This window comes from Thunnus thynnus, chromosome 19 (genome assembly GCF_963924715.1).
Source record: "Thunnus thynnus chromosome 19, fThuThy2.1, whole genome shotgun sequence".
NCBI lineage: Eukaryota > Metazoa > Chordata > Actinopteri > Scombriformes > Scombridae > Thunnus > Thunnus thynnus.
The window spans coordinates 5758159-5775616 of NC_089535.1; the positions used below are offsets into that span (position 1 = coordinate 5758159).

At 40.8% G+C, this 17458-nt stretch overlaps 1 protein-coding gene across 5 annotated transcripts in view; it reads right to left on the reverse strand.

Moving 5' to 3' along the window:
• Nucleotides 1-818: 818 nt before the first annotated feature.
• The window catches only part of sec31a (SEC31 homolog A, COPII coat complex component), a 24318-nt gene continuing 7678 nt past the window's right edge, over nt 819-17458 (reverse strand). Inside the window, exons 11-28 of one of the 5 annotated variants that reach the window (XM_067574784.1) lie at nt 17362-17458; nt 17183-17257; nt 16990-17031; nt 15503-16039; nt 13967-14123; nt 13689-13867; nt 13471-13597; nt 13126-13271; nt 12412-12585; nt 11142-11411; nt 10606-10707; nt 8909-9011; nt 6859-7248; nt 5535-5590; nt 5143-5424; nt 4272-4391; nt 4107-4178; nt 819-3625 (exon numbers count right to left, since the gene is read on the reverse strand). The exon at nt 17362-17458 is cut by the window's right edge and continues 134 nt beyond it. In XM_067574784.1, the coding sequence (XP_067430885.1) occupies nt 3446-3625; nt 4107-4178; nt 4272-4391; nt 5143-5424; nt 5535-5590; nt 6859-7248; nt 8909-9011; nt 10606-10707; nt 11142-11411; nt 12412-12585; nt 13126-13271; nt 13471-13597; nt 13689-13867; nt 13967-14123; nt 15503-16039; nt 16990-17031; nt 17183-17257; nt 17362-17458 (3109 nt within the window). In that variant the 3' untranslated portion in view covers nt 819-3445. The remainder of the gene's footprint in view (nt 3626-4106; nt 4179-4271; nt 4392-5142; nt 5425-5534; nt 5591-6858; nt 7249-8908; nt 9012-10605; nt 10708-11141; nt 11412-12411; nt 12586-13125; nt 13272-13470; nt 13598-13688; nt 13868-13966; nt 14124-15502; nt 16040-16989; nt 17032-17182; nt 17258-17361) is intronic. The other 4 variants (XM_067574785.1, XM_067574786.1, XM_067574787.1 and 1 more) reach the window with 4 other exon arrangements.

Sequence of the window (17458 nt, forward strand, 5' to 3'; positions counted from 1 at the left end):
TTCCAGGATGATAATGCCCCAATTCACAAGGCAGGAGGGGTCACTGAATGACTTGATGAGTATGAAAAATGCATCATATGCTATGGCCTTCACAGTCACCAGATCTCAACCCAGTTGAACACCCATGAGAGCTTTTGGACTGACGTGATAGACAGCGCTTCACCACCATCATTAAAACACCAAATGAGGGAATATCTTATTGAAGAATGGTGTTCATCCCTCCAGAAGAGTTCAGAGACTTGTAGAATCAATGCCAAGGCACATTGAAGCTGTTCTGGCGGCATGTGGAGGCCGAACACCTTACTAAGACACTTTATGTTGGTTTTTCTTTTAATTCGTCACCTATCTGTAGACTACTGATCTGTCATGCCAATAAAGCTTATTTGAATTTGATGAACCATACACAGGTGTAGTTTTCATATGTTTTGGTCCAATTAAAGGGTTTTTTTACCCCTTAAAACTGACCAGAAAACATGAAAACCATCCTGTAGTTCATACCTTAAAATGCCTTAACCTCCTAATTAAAAGTATAAATAAAGAGATGATTTTCATGGTTTTTGCATGTTTGGGGTGAACCTCTGAATTTGAAAATTTAAGATCCTTTTTAAAAGGTACAAATCAAGTTAATTATTCACCTCTAATTTTAGCATGTTAGCATAATATCTGCTGATTAGCACTTTCCACCAATGTCTGTGTAGGTGTTGTCTTATGAGCATATTTTACTCTGTCTAGCTGTTGGCTACATCTTAATGTCATTGACAATCTTTTATTTCACGCATTAAAAACAAAGCAACTTAAACCAAAACCACGCAACATCATATTGTAAATAAATACTATTTATTGAAAATATTGCATGTAGTCAATCTAAAACAAAGACTTGTTTTCTTTTATTAACAACATAAACTGAGACTGAGACAGGTCGACCACTCAGACTGCAGCCCTCATCATAGTTGGAATGAAAATCAAGTACATGTCTCCTTCCAATTTCCTTCTGAGGTCTGATCTGATGAATTAGCAGATAATTATTACCTCCAATACCATTTAAGACGACTGCTAGCGTTTTGTTTAAGCATGCATACTTTAAATTTCCATAAAAGCACAGCCTCTTTTTAATAGTCCATTGCACTCTGCTGAGTATCAGGATTACACTGAAAAAAAAAAGAATTAAAAAGAAAAAAAAACAGAAATAAAGTGAAATAAAACAACTTTAAACATCCTCAACAAATGGGATTGCATTGCTTTGCATTGACATATCCCACACAATGACAAAGTCTTGGTCCAATGTGCATTAATGTAGTGACACCAGTGGTGAAAGTAAGTCGGTAAAAGCAGAATGAGGGGTTTAGGGGTTTTTACAAAAAAAGTCAGATTAGGTGTTAAAAAAAACTGGCACTCTGAGTATTTATCTGCTTGTAAGAAGGACTTTTATGTCCCAATTTTAAATGAATCCATATTCTGTCTCCTGATGTTAAAAACAACATTGAATCTCTTCTCTAAACTGCATCACACTGTGTTTATCTGCTGCATGCAAGCAATAATGCATTTAAATGTAAAAAATAAAGCATGGCTTTGTACTTTTAAGAGAAAATTCTATGTCTTTATAGATTATAAGATATCTGAGCTTTGTTGTAGTGCACGAAAACCAAAAGACTATAAAGACGAATAAACTCGTTATTTCTTTAATGACTGCATCATCACGCAGTTTAGCCAAAAACATGCTAGTCTGCTATTAACCTAATTTATATAGATTAACTTGATTCTTTAAATTGACTAGTTTTATTTTTAACATCTCAATGTATGTAGCTAGAAATGCCCTTAAAATTCCTGAATCTCCCTTTGCTTTTCTTATTTGTTTGTTTTAATTCCTGATTAAAACCAGTCTTCCCATCCTGCCCAATCATGAATGAATGAAAATATAGGTTTTTCCATATTTGGTGGGAAATTATCCAATAAGCTAGAACTACTTGTCAGTTTGGAGATTTCATTTTTGATTCATTTGGATTGCTGCTTTTTCATAAAATTCATATGACTACAAGTTTGACTTTAAAACAGATGTTTAGTGTAACTTGTTGTAGATTAATGTAGTACTTTTGTTAAATAGTGTCTAGCCCTTTTATTTGTTGCTCTTTGCAATAGAGCTGCAACCATTAGTCGATCAACACAAAATTAATCAGCAACTATTCTGATATTCGATTAATCGTTCGGAGTAATTTTTTTGGAAAAAATGCTAAAATTCTCTGGTTCCAGCTTCTTAAATGTTAATATTTTCTGGTTTATTTTGCTCCCTGATAATAAACTAAATGTCTTTGGGTTGTGAACAAAACAAAAACTAGAGCTGCAACAATTAATCAATCAACAAAATATTAATCAACAACTATTTTAATAATCAAATAATTGATTTACTCACTGTTTTAAGCGAAAATACCAGAAGTTCTCTGGTTTCAGCTTCACAAATGTGAACATTTGTTGATCCTCTTTGTCATATATGATAGTAAACTTAATATTTAGGGTTTTGGACTGTTGATCAGACAAAACAAGACATTTCAAGACGTCACCTTTAACTCTAACTTTAATATCATGAAACTTTTTTTTTTTTTTTTTTTTACTTTTTACTGATATTTCATAGACAAAATGATAAATATATCGAGAAAATAATCGCCAGATTACTTGATAATGAAAATAATTGTTAGTTGCAGCCCTAAACAAAACATTTGAGGTCACATCTTGGGTTTTGGGAAACGGTGATCAACATTTTTTAAAGACCAAACGACTAGTCGAGAAAATAATCAACAGATTAATCGATAATGAACAATCATTAGTTGCAGCTCTACTTTGCAAAATCTTTGCACAGGGCTCAGAATTTACTTTCACCACTGAGTGAGACTGATATCATGGCTTGTGTTTGAGTTGAAAACATTAAAGGACCAGTGTGTAGGATTTAGTGACATCTAGTGGTGAGGTTGCAGATTGCAAACTCATGAACGGCCCTCTGTAGAGCCAGTGTTTGGTTTGTCTTTTCCGGGCTACTGTAGAAACATGGCGGTGCAACGTGGCGAGCTCCGTGGAAGAGGACCCTCTCCCCCATGTAGATATAAAGGGCTCATTCTAAGCTAACGAAAACACATTGATTCTTATTTTCAGGTGATTATACACTAATTAAAACATACTTATGAATATTACGTTCCATTTCTGACGAGTCCGTTCCGCTAGATGCCACTAAATTCTACACACTGCACCTTTAAATGGCACAAAGAAGAATTTAACGGTATTTTCATACATCTCAGAATTCTTCATCATTTGCATTACGAGTCAAACGGAGCTCTGTGTGAAACGAACGACCGACAAATTTTAACGCTGACATCCAGCTCGACCCCGGACCAGTCACTCTCTCCGCCGTCCACCGGTCGAGACTCAGAGGAGTGGTTGGGGATGTTTCTCTTTCTGCTCAGACCCCGAGTTTGTTGGCTTGTGTCAGCACCACCTTGAGCACGGGCATAAAAGCCGACGTCTCGCTGAAGTTGCTGCTACTGACGATGTGGGTGTGGATGTTGAGGCCCTCCGTGTAGGATCGAGACTCTATACTCCTGGCTATGTTATGCAGTCCTCCGACGATGGCGGGAGAGAGCTGCAGAGAAGAGCAGAGTTGTGATAAGTCATCACATTATCCTTTGCAAACTTTCTAAACTGCAGTTATTTTGCAGGATGTGCTAGAGATGTGATCATCTGCATAAACAAAGCCCTAAAATCTCTATATAAGACAATCTGTTCTGCTCTGTGTGCAAGTTTCATTTACAAAAATGTCATTAAGGCACCTGATTAAATGGAAAATTACTGAGAGCTAAAACAATTAGGTGATGAATCAATTAACTAGTCAACTATTTTGATAATAGCTTAATCGTATCAGTAATTTTAGAGGCAAAAAATGCCAAATATTTGATGGTTCACAATTTGCAGCTTTTCCTTGTCTTACTTGAATAGCTTTGGGTTTTGGACTTTTTGATGATTTTGTTTGTGCCTAAAAATAATGAGAAAATTGAAGGTGACAACTCCTCTTTGATCACTCGGACCTGCCACCTACAGTAAGAACAAATCTGTCAGATACTCACTGTCTGCTCTCTGAGTTTGTCGTAGAGCGCCTCCAAACGTTTGTTGGCATCGTCGAGCTTCCTCTTGGTTTGCTGTTAACAAAAAGAGTACGTTAGACACCCGATGATGTACTTTGGTGTTAAGTAGAGATTGATTTAACTGCTATCTGCAGCAGATAGACTCACAGGGTCGGTAGCTACAGCCAAACACTTCTGGATGAGACCCTCGAACGTGGTCTTCAGGACCAGGTGCTCATCAGGGATGGGCTTCTTCATGATCTTCTCAGCAGGTATGGACTGCAGAGGCTGAAAGGGTCAAACAGGGTCTAATGAACTCTTACAGCCATTCATCAAAATCTCTGAGGGTGACACATGTTCATATGTTAACACAATAAATTAAAAACTAAATAAATGAGGATATTAAGCCTCAACTTTAAGGACAAGACACTTCGTCACAGACACTTGTCCGTCTAAAGAAACAGATTCATCAGATCACATTTTTTACGCTCCAGGCCCTCTTCTATTCTCTGGTTCGCTTAGTGAAGCGTAAACTTCACAGGTAGCTGTTCAGATCACACAAATCTCCTGCTGTTCATATATTGTGTCCTTATTGACGGTATCTATGATGATGTATCAAGCCCCCCAGTTTCTCAACTTTTCTAATGTTTCTGAATTAAAACATGCAATATCCTGTGTCAGAAACAGTAGAAAACTGAGTCAATAACATATTTTCACCCAGTTATCTTCATATTCTGTGACACATGAGAGCTGCAACGACTAGACGATCAACAGAATATTAATGGCCAACTATTTTGATAATCAATTAATTGTTTTAAGTAGTCATTTCCACATTCTGTGATTTCAGCCTCTCAAATTTGAATATTTTCTTGTCATTTTTACTCTTCTATGATAATAAACTGAATATCTTTGGGTCAACTCAGGTTTTGGGAGACAGTGATAAACATTTTTCACCATTTTCTCACATTTTATGGACCAAACAACTACTCAGTTAATGAAGAAACTAATCGCCAGATGGTTAGCTGCAGCTCTACTATACCTGTATGACGTCTCCTGTAGGTGCTCCTGGTGCACCCTCCATACTGGTCTTGGGCATTGCCGGGTTCATAGTTTGTGGGGGGAGCTGCTGCTGCTGCTGCTGCTGCTGGTGCATGCCTGAGTAGGGGGCCTGGACACCGTGCGGGCCCTGGACCCCTTGCGGGCCCTGGACCATGGCCTGAGGGGCCCCAGAGGACACCGGCTGGGCCTGAGGGTCACCTCCCAGTGGGGCCATGATGGGAGCAGTGATGGGGGCAGGTGGGGTGTAGTGCTCTGGAACCTGCTGAATATATTAAATATATTCTATTTAAAACATGCAACATCTTCATTTCTGTCTCTATCTGCAACTTGGATGCAGACGGAGATGAACAAAAGTCAGATTTTTAGATTTACCTTCTTTTTTAGTGGTCTGCTCAGAGCTGGAGGGTCGTTCCAGCCATTCTGAGGCCCTACAGGAAGAAAAAACAATCCTAATCATTCACTCACTCTCACACTAATAGACCACAGTATATGTTTTGTTTTGAAATATGTCTGATAGAAGCTTCAATTTGTTATTCATAGCTTTGATTGCAAGACTTGACAGATGATTTTGTTTTGATTAAAATAAAGCAATTTGTGATCATATAATGATTAAAGTAGTTTTCATTGTATACTAATTTAAAGATTTATCAAATCAGTCCATGCAACATACCAACTGGAAACAAGATAAGTGATTCCAGCAAACTGTAAACAGAATTATAATCATGATCCATCCCTGTTACCTTAATCCAGGTAATGTCTTTAATTTTTCTTATTCAAAGGTAACTGGTTCTCCTGAAGCTGTATGAATTAAAATCTAATTCATATTTATAAAGTCATTAAGTTCAACCTGGGAAAGCTTGTGTGCAGACAGTTGATGAACTCTTCTAAAACTAGAAATAAGATGATGATGACTCTCATTGTTGAGTCTTGCTGAAAAAGTTCTTGCATCACTAACTTTAAGTTCCTCTGCTCATAATGGCCTCTTTTTATCTACTGACGATGACTTAGAAGCAGAAAAATTATTATCTTGAAGCAGATAAAGTGCAATAAGTAAAGTAACAATAGTAAAAGTAAGTAAAGATCTTAAAATAAATTAAAACTAGACATCTTGATGTCCTTGACATCTTTTATAAGACACAATCTGCCTTTGCTTCTGTATGGAGATTGCAGTGGAGTGATAGTCTTTTATACGGTTTAATTACAATCAATTTATAAACTGAAAAAAAAAAAACTATTAAAGTAAGGTAAGTAAGTAAGTTTATATTTAATGATGCATTGATAAAATTAAAGTAAAAAAAAAGTAAAAAAGATTATTAAATTTGCCATTTAATAATTCTACTTTCTTATTCTGACTTTAAATGATGAAATAATTATTAAATTCTAAAATCCAACTGCAAAATTGATTTTAAAAAGGCTTCTTTAAATCGATTAAGAAATAGAAACTGTAAATGTTTAAGCAGCAGACATGTCATGAATTGTGAAATGTATAAGTATTCACAATTAGTGAAAGAAAAAGTATAATCACTAGAGTACTTCTGCATATGTGAAAAAGTATTAAAAAGCCTTTTGTAGAGAAATACAATTAGTGAATTAATGGACTGACTGACTGGCAGTTAAACGGAGGAAATGACAACCAGAGTTGAACATACAGGGTGAGAGAGTCAGTGAGGATGAGGATGATCAGAGCCATGCAGACCTGTTCTCTGAGAGGCGGGGATCAGCTCAGGGGAGAGCTGTGTACCTGAGACTCCGCTCGGTGGAGGCGGCGGCGGCATGTACGACACAGGAGATCCTGGCCCGCCATGCTGGAAAGACGCTCCGGAGGAGGGAGGAGCAACAAAGGAGGAGGAAGAGGAAGGGGCGGTCGGAAAGAAAGGACGATGGGAGGGAACAGAGGAGGAAAGGCACTGGCTGATAGGAGGTTGCCCGGGATAGAAGGGTGCTGACTGAGAGGGGACGGGCTGCGTGTACTGAGAGAGAAAGCCGGGGGGCTCAGCGGGAGGTGGAGCAGCAGAAGAGTATTGAAGAGGGTTATAGATAGATGCCCCCCCAGCTCCAGGTGGGTATTGGTTGACCTGGGGGTAGGCTAGGAGTCACACGGGATACAATAGATGCTATTAGTGAAAAACTAGCACAATTGCAGGTTATATTAAAGGATAAGGCTGCGATTTTCTATATATTTCTTATTGTTAACAAATCTCATGTGCAGAGCCGAACCAACAATCTACTAACAAGTATTGTGTGTGTTTCCAAAGCCTGATATATCTTATTCCTCTGTGCCGTAGACCTCTGTTGTTGTCCAAAAACTATTAAAAACACATTAATGAGTCACATTGCTGCACTGGGTGACATGTTTCTTCATCATGGTCACGTTAGTTTGTTTAGAAACGGCTCCAAAGTCTAATAACAGTGATCACGTTTTCAGTCTCCAGAGAGTAGTTCTGTGTAAGGCAGACGACACTGAGCATGTGCAAGAACAAGGTTCTGTTTACAGCTTTGCTAGCTTGTTGTGCTACATATCACAACCTCTTGACTTTGTACTGAAGTTCTTTGAGACATTTTACAGTGTAGTACAAAGTCAGGAGGTTGTGATGTGTAGCACAACAAGCTAGTGAAGCTCAGTACTCAGTGGCGTCTGCCTTACACAGAACTACTCTCCAGAGACTGAAATCTTGATTGCTATTATTAAAGTGGCTGTATACTTCTTCAGACATGCCCAACCTGTTAAACCCCCTCCCCCCGCACTATTTCGACCGGGGGTTCACACAGTGATTGGACAGCTATGCGGAGGTGAAAGAGGAGGAAATTCTCTCTTTAGCTTTTTCCACCCATGACGCAACTATTTTCTGTCGCAATCGAGTGCAACGCTATGACTGCCTTCCAGGAGAGACTGTCTGAAAATATGCGCTGTTATCTCCGTATTTAAACGATATCACGACTCCCCTGTCTCCCTCCCCTCTCTGTGATGATCGGCTTTTCACTCCGCCTTTGGGAGAAGCCTTTGGAACAACTATAAACACATTTGACTTCTGACATGGGCGGACAACACGTCATAAGTGCTGGTTTGGCTCTGCATGAGATTTGTTGACAAAATGAAAAATATAGAAAATTGCCAGACATATCCTTTAAATGTATCATGCAACAGGACAGACTGTAGAAATATACAGATAAAGACTAGATTTAATACAGTACATGCTAACGTGCTTTAAGTTTAGCTCAAGGCAAAGAAATAAACATACTGAAAAAAATATTCATACTTTGTGTTAGTGACTAATATTAACTTCAACAGCACAGAACAGAGCAGATATTATAGAGTCAAACATTTCCAAAATGAAATGCTTGCCACGGCTGTGTATAAAACTTGCTTGACAGTTAGACTCAGAAACAGTGATTTTCTCTAAAGTTAATAACCTTTGTAGTAAAGACTTAAAGGTGCAGTGTGTAGAATTTAGTGGCATCTAGCAGACTTGGCAGAAATGGAGTATAATATTCATAAGTATGTTTTAATTAGTGTAAAATCACCTGAAAATAAGAATCATTGTGTTTTTGTTAGCTTAGAATGAGCTCTTTATATCTTAAGAGGGAGCGGGTCCTGTTACACGGAGGCCTCCATGTTGCACCGCCATGTTTCTACAGTAGCCCAGAACGGACAATCTGCAACCTCACCACTAGATGCCACTAAATTCTACACACTGGTCCTTTAACTCTTCTGCTTCGGTTGCTTGTAGAGTTTATAAAACACTTACGCTGGTACTGATGGGAGTACATGTAGGCAGGAGTGGTGGAGGCTGGGGGAGGAGCAGTAGCTGGGCCAGAGGCTGGCAGCCCATAGGGGCTTGAAGGCTCCACCTGCGGACGCAGAAAAAGAAATCTGAAACCGGATTTTAAAATAAAAGATAAAGAACTGACCACTGAGCTCCACAACAGAGGATGAAGATGGGCTTTTTTTTCCCCGCTGTAAGAACAAAGTTAGGTGTTGAGTGAGAGCAGAATAGTTAGTTAAATAGTTCAATTAATAGTTCCTAGGTGGGAAAATCCACAAATAAAAAGGCATGCAACTACATTCAATGGGATTATGTTTGATTGTGAGGAGCAGCGTGCATGTTAGCAGAGGCAGACAGATGTTAGAGTGTGAAGAACAAAGACTAATCTCATGCAGTTAATCACATTCATAATCAGGGTGCAGGAGAAACAAATGACTGAGTGGAGATGGTGCATGCATCACAGGCTGAGGAGACGGAGGAGACAGTCTGGCTGATTTCCATTCTGGTAATTATGCTTCGTCTCATCTTCCCTCCTCCAGCTTGTGACCCAAAAACTCATCAAGGTTTTTCCAATCTCTTAAAAGCGTCTGAGAGGAGACGAAGAGGCACGTGGAGGAGCTCAAAGTGAGGAACCGTAGATGTATCGTATGTGGAAGATTTTTACAGGACGGCAACATCTCCTCAGTGTTTATTGGTTGGTCAGCTGATCTGACAGGATGGTAAAAGGAGCGGTCGGCTGTTGAGGAAACAGCTTTACTGTAATACTAATATTATTGCATTATCTAAATACTGCAGATTAGTCAAACTACCTGTGGAAACAGGAATAACAGTATCATGAGTAAACAGGTGTGTTTCCATCCACCTGTTTTTATTTGTATTTTCAATTTGTGTATTAAAAAAACCTGAGTTAAAATGCTGAAAATGAGCATAAAAAAGCTTTTATGCTTGGCTGAGTTGGAAAGTTGGTGTATCCATAAAAAGCAAAATGCAGTACAATGGAAACAGTGTAGCAGAATAAAGCATGACGTACATGAACGTGACTCAAGCTTCCACTGAAGAGACAAAAATAAATCTGTGTGGAACCATGAGGAACATTCCCCAAACTAATAAATGAAACGTCATGTTTCCATCACGTTTTCCACACGGTTTTCCATCGTTTGTGCTGCAACTTTTAACTCTTTTAATGACTGATTTTAATTCTTTTTTTTTATTCTAACTGGAGAATTAGCACCACCAGCTGTTTATCTCAACAACCTAAACCCCAATATTCACATAACATCTGAGATGGAAACACGCTTTAATTCGATTTTTCTTTTTGCTGACTTACATTTGGATGGAAACCTGACTATTGTCTCATTTAGTGGATAAAAAATCCTCTATCCTCATATCTCTTTCTCACATCTCTCTCTTGCATCTCGGCTGGAAGGAGCTAATAAGCGAGTGAGGGGAGCAAGGAGTCATGTTAGCTGAATAGAAAGCACCCTCAGAGTGTCAGAAGAACAACAGGAAGTGAGGTCATGGTCGGTAGCAATGGGGGGGAAAAGCATTACCACAGACGTATCACAGCAGCCAAACAGAAGAAGTCTGGGATTTCAGGCGATTGGTCAACAGTTTGTGCAAGAACATCAGTAAACATCAGTCAAGGTGTGTGTCGGGGTTGGTTGGGCGGTTAAGTATACCTGCTGGTCTGAGGCGGTGCCTACTTGCGGAGGAGGAGGAACATTGGGGAGGGCTGTGGGAGTTTGGTTACTCCAGGAGGTGACAGTGGAGGCAGCCCTCACCTGAAGCACACAAAGACACACAGCACATACCAATGATGGCCGCACCATGGAGGAGAGGGGGGGGAGGAAGGAGGAGGGAGGGAGAGGGATGGGGGACACCAAAAAACACCACAACAAAGCATTGGACAAGTGGACAGAGCCAGGGTTCAAATTACAGGAACACAAAACGTTTGTAACATATAAAGAATCTGCATTTTTCCGCTAAAGCATTTGGGAATCAGCGTGTGATTTAAACCCTGGCTAGAATGGAAATAATCCAGTTAATGAAATGACTACAACACAACAGCAATGAACGCTTCAGGTGGTTAGTTAGTATGTGACCTGGAGAGTCTGCCCTTAGGTTTAATAAACCCTGAAATCTGCGTGAATCCTGATGTCTGACAGACAAAAAAACACAAATTTGAGCCTCGCTATGTGAGGTCAGGGGAACATACTGGTTGGTAATACTGCGGCTGCGGTTGCGCTGGTGCGGAGGCAGGTGTAGGCATGGGAGCTGGAGGTGCTACGCTGGGCTGAGGCACCATGGCAGGCTGGACCGGAGTGAACGGGTGCCGGGGCAGAGGAGTTGAGGGGTGCTGAGCCTGAGGAGCCGGCATCCGAGTCTGAGGTCTCGGGGTCTGAACCGGAGCTGCAGGAGCGACTGCTGCCGCCGCCTGCTGCCCGAGAGCCCGACTGAGTCGGTCGCGAAGCTGCTGCACGGCGACCTGGATGGAAGAGGAGAGAAATGAGGAATGTGGAGTTAGAAAGTGAGAAATCACGTAACCTGGACATTTCAACGCACATTGAAGTGTGGGGCTGATATTTCAGAGTATTTTTAGTTAAATGAGCTGGATTGTTTGTTTTTTGCTTGACAAATTGTTCTGTTCTGTTGGACTAAATTAACATATTACAACATATCACAACTTTATGCATGCTGGGTTTTCCTTAAAGCAAAGTCTGCAATCTTGCAGTCCTACAGAAAGTTTGCATAAAAGGCTCAAAAAGTCCGTTCCAGCTCTGGACCCTCGCTGACTTAGTGAGAGTTTGCCCCAAAGTCTGCGAACGCATGAGGGGAACATCTGAGTTTGAGTCGACACTCACTGCTTAATTGTAAATAATTAGTTTCACAGTTAGTTTTTAAATTTGTCATTTTGATTTCACACATTGTCGTGAGTGATTTTTCACTAATGACAGACAGTAAGAGAACTACAATAGACAGTTTTATTGAAATAAAAGTTCCTGTGTGAACTAACTAACATATGATACAGCGTATGTTTGATTGTTACCTTATTAAATAATTCTATGTTCATTTATCGGTCACTTCTTTTTTTTCTATTTTGATGCTATTATCTCTATTATTTACTACCGCGGTCTCAGTGAAAAGATTCTGCTGAAGTCAACACCTGAACAGCTACGAGATTCTGTTACAAGCAACTAAGTCGTCATCGGCAATTCCCATCTCAAGTGAACGCAGCGTATAAATCACACTTTAAAATAACACCGAGCGAGCATGTCAGTGATTGTCATAGTCATCATGAATGTAAAGGTATGGTTTTTCTAGCTGTTCTACTATGGTAACGACTTTCACCTTGCTTGAGGTAAGTGTACATTTCTTTGTGACTAACTTGTATCCTGTTTTTACTAAATTACAGAATAACTTCCACACTACCTTCAAACTGAGCTCCATTTGAACTTACATACAGCTGCTGCAGGTGTGTTACGTACCTGGTTGGTGTTGTCAGGCAGGTAGGTGATGGCGGTGGACAGGCTGCCCTGGGAGGCCAGTAAGTTGGCGTACTGGCTCATCTTCTCAGCCAGCAGGATGCCGATAGCAGCGGGACCAGAGCGCTGAGTCAGCTCGACCGCACGACGCATCACCACCACCTTCTCCACCAGGTCCTGAGAGAGAGAACCACAACATTTTATATAAGCATGATTAAATAATAAAAACAGAAACATTTTTTTGGTCACTTGGAGGTAACAGAACAAGATGAAAAGACAAAATTCGACATATTATTACAGGGTTGTTGACAGTTATGGTGTTAGCAAAACTTTCACCAGTTTTTATACATCCAGCAGACAGACAGCAACATTAGCATTCACTTGGAGTCTTGTTTCTAACCACAGTTTTTGCTCTGTTTTGGTCTCCCATCAACTCCTGAGGGAGATATCTGGCTCTTTAGTTGCTGAAATACTCTGCGGTCTTCACCAGATAGTTGCTATATTTGTCCATCTGCTGTTTGGTGAAAACAACATTGATAAGGGAAGCTGAGGGAAACTGCAGTTAGGTGATAATTTTCTGTGGGTTTCTCACTGCGAGTGCCACCTGAAACATTGCACTTACTGATCTGATTCATTGTTGATATAAAAATATTGTTTAGTGCAGCTGTAAGATGCAAAGCTGGAGTCCCTCTTTCTACACACTCCCTGCATACACACCTGCAGAGAGAGTGGACAGTGTCCGTCCTGCGCTCTGGTCCAGCAAGACACGAGTTTCTCCACGTTACCGGCACAGATGTAACACAGACAGGCCTGAGCTTGAAGCTGGGCCTCCTGCGCTGCCTCCAGTCTGCCCCCGAGAAGGTCTAACAAACAGAAAAGTTCAGTTAGCGGGCACAGATTCATTGACATTTAATAAAAAGGACGGACAGCACACACTGATGAACTGCTGCAGGCTGCATGTAAGGTGGAGCACAGGAATAAATGACCCCAAGAGACTAAAATGAAGGCCTGTCAGTAACACTTTAGTACATTGAGGTCAATCCAAGGTAACCTTAAACTAACCACAGAGAGAAGAGAACTCCTCAGGCTGAGCGTAGGTCATGACGGCAGCCAGAGCCTCCTTCCAGTTCTGCAGCTCGCACGTCTTCAGGATGTCGTGCCAGTCCTTCATCACCACTGCACTGATCAGCTGCAGGACAAAAACACGGTTATGTCATCGATAATAAACACTGAATTAATAAACACTTAGTAACAGAAAAAAAATCCTCCTTGGTTGTTACCTTGGTAATCTTGCTGTGTGTTTTTGTGAAATACTTCTTCTGGGTTCTCTCAAGGAGGTTGGCCCCGCCGGCGATGGCCAGGATGATGCTGTCTGCCATACGGTTGTCATGGAGACAGAGCTCCACGGCTCCCTCAAAGTCTCCGGTCAGCAGAGCTTGTGTGATCAGTCCGTCCACATCTGGCACGCAAACAAAAACAGGGTGAATATTTTTCAAACCCTCTCTGGCTGAAGGCGATACTGTAGACTGACGTTATAAAACCTTGAAGGAGTGATTACCTTGACTGATGCTGAGACTGACTCCTTCTGCAGGAGCTGGAGCTGGAGCAGGAGCTGGAGCAGGAGCAGGAGCTGGAACTGGAACCTCAGCGGGCTCCTCGACTGGAGCCGAGGTCTCAGCGGGACTGAGCTCCTCCTCCACTGGTGCTGCCGTCTCCTGAAAAAAAACCCTCATGTTTAATCTCCTTCCCTCATGTGTTGTCAGTTAAAAAATGTCTGTCTGCTGCCAATTCAATATTTCTACTTGTGCAGACATCACCTGAACACACATAACAAATTAACAACTAGAATCAATACTATGCTGATATATGAGCAATATACGTCAAATATTATGATTAAAGCTCGATAACACCCGATACTTCTGCCCATTAATTTAATTAAAAACAATCTATTTACCCCAGTGCGGGAAGTAGAAATAACACACAAACAATCTGATTATTCAGTTTGCCTTAAAGGCGTTTACACACCCATACAGGTGTTTTGAAGTTTTCTGGCTGATTGAACCTCATCTCAGATTGAAGATGGGCGGATCTATGCTGGAAATTATGTGAGGCAAACAAACAGACGCAAACACCAGATGCACACAACTAACACGAGAGTCTGGATTAATACCCACACTTGCAGTCTTGAGAAGTGGATAGTGATAGCAGGCAATTGTGTAAAAAACGCCAACATGCAGTAGACTTAACGAACACTTGATGCACACGTCCCCCAAATACAGCTTCAGTGTGTTATTCAGAGCTAAGTGTGTCCCCCAAGCTATAAGCTGGTTTTAGGACAAACAATAATCAACATACATGAAAAAGTTGAAATGTTACTATATTGGATTCAGTGTGAATATTATCATTTATTTCCGACAACTATGTAGTTACCTCCAAATATCTATAAATATAAAAAAAATTCTTGTTGGTGAGCAATAAGAATGATATGGCACACCTGACACTGTAAAAAAATAAAGATTAAAGGCTCTTCCTAAAAATGTTATCAGAAAGAAACCATTCACAATAATATCATGTTTATCATGATATGTTTATCATATTTTTCTTTTATGCACAGTAGACCAACATGGTAGATATTGATAACTTGATTCAATTGTTTTAATAATTGTAACTGTCCTCTGATTGTAGCTGTGATGCTGTAGGGTTAGGGTTAGGATTAGGGGTTAGGGGTTACTTATTTGTTCATTACGTGGAAATTAAATCAAACAAAAAAGGCGTCTGAGCTCAGCTGAACTGTGTATTTGAATAACTGATGGAAATAAAAACAACGGGCACTAAAGTACTGTGGAAGTTACCAGAAACTTGGAAGTAAGCACTTGACTAGTCACAAATACCTCAAGTGTGGATACTGGGACAGAAGTGTGAACATGCCTCAGTGCTGAGAAGAAGTCTTATCAATCAAAATAATTTAAATCATCTGTGTGGGTTTACTCTGGGTGTGCAGGGCCTTTCATGATGCTTATATTAGTCATTTTGAAGGCAGTTACACTGAGCTAGAAGATAGCATCAATGTAAATGTGACATGATGATAATGTACCTCTTCCAAGGGGATCTCCTCCTCCTCCTCCACCTTAGCCTCCTCCTCAGCCTTCTCCTCAACCTCCTCCACAGCCTCCACCTGGACATCCTCCTCAGCCTCCACCTCAACATCCTCCTCAGCCTTCTCCTCAGCCTCCTCTGAGAGAACCTGGTCCACATTTGCCTCTGGTTCGCCAGTAAGAGCGTCCTCTGGATCTGCTGCAGCTGGCTCCTCGGTGTCGGGGTCAGGAGCAGAGGAGTCCAGTTCGAGCGTGGCGGCTGGCTGAAGGTTCGCAGCGGCAATCATGTCGAACGCTGCCTCTGGAGTGTCGACAGGCGGCACGAAGCTGAGGTCTGCGATGGGCGGCGCAAGGCTGAGGTCTGCGACAGGCGGCGCGAAGCTGAGGTCTGCGACAGGCGGCGCGAAGCTGAGGTCTGCGACAGGCGGCGCCAAGCTGAGGTCTGCAACAGGCGGCGCCAAGCTGAGATCTGCAACAGGCGGCATGACGCTGAGGTCTGCAACAGGCGGCACGCTGGCTGGAGTGGGCACGTCCACCTAGATTTCAAAGGAAAGAGTTGTGCACCAACAGGTTCGGAATTAGACACAAGATAAACTCAGACAGTGATGGTGTAAAAGCAAGTTCAGTAACAGGCACAAGCACATCAACATTAAGTTTAGATTAATCGTTGGAGTCAGGATCATGTTTGAGTTCAGTGGTGGAAACAGAAGTACGAGGACGGATCTGCATCCACAGAAAACAGTGATGCAGAGAGAAATAAAACATAAACCTGAAGCAGAATAAATTGTTGCGAAGAGTCAAATGATTTCCAGCTTCCTCTGAGTAGTTTCAAAAAGTGAAGTAGCTTTACTAGCAACAGACCAAAGCTTCATCATTATGAACACTTGCAACACTTCCTTATTGCAAAACCAGAGACAGACACGTACAGTTTGCAACAGTTCAACAAAGAACTGTAGCAGCAATGGGAGCAGAACTAGGCTGTAAGTCTTGTTGTACTATCAGTGAAAGGATGTGAACGGCACAGTAAGCAGGAACAAATGGAGCGCAGTGGTGTGCTAATGGGGCAATTTGGAAGCATCTCAAGTAATTATGAAAGCACAGCAGTGTCTATTGTAGTCCACTTTGTGAATTAAGTTCGATTTTTTTATATAAATAAAATCCTTCCATGTGCATTTTTTAACATGTTTTGATGCGTCTGTAAAGGCCGATAACTTCGTTAAAGCAGGATCATATCACATCATTAAATAATTAGAGGCCATAATAACCAAACAGGCATCAAAAAATTGCATTATCATACATTATCGTCATTTTAGCCCTATGGATATAATAACAATAGCGCCTTTCAGGATACTCAAAGATGCTTTACAAAGGAAACAACAAAACAAAATGAAATTATGTCCATGATATATGTAGTTATAACGGAAATTATACTGTAACTACACAAAGAAAAACTGCTTTTGAGTTAAAATGTATGAGAGTAACGTACCTTTGGAGGATCAGCAGGCTTTTCCTCTAGTGCTGCTGAAATCTGACAACAAAAAGGACACAATTATCACAAGATGTAAGGAAAGACTCTTGAAGAAAATTTATATTTACAGCAAATATATATATATATATATATATATAGTACCATATGGGGCATACATTAGCCTAGAATATATATAAAGTATATGTCTCACCTTTAAAGCTAGCTCCTCTTTGTTGTAGCCCAGAAGTTCCAGGAACTTGCTGCGGATATCACTTTCAAAATTAGCCTGAAAACAGAAATAAGTCACATTTAAACAACAACATTATTCATATGAAAAGCATTTATTTCCTATAGTGTTCACAATTCTTTGACTAACAGTGAGTTTCGTACCTTGAGGAAAGACCAAACCGTCCTTTCAAACTCATTTTCGGCCGCGTCGACCTTCTCCTGGCAGAAATCCACAAAGCTGCCAGCGCTCAGGGTGGCC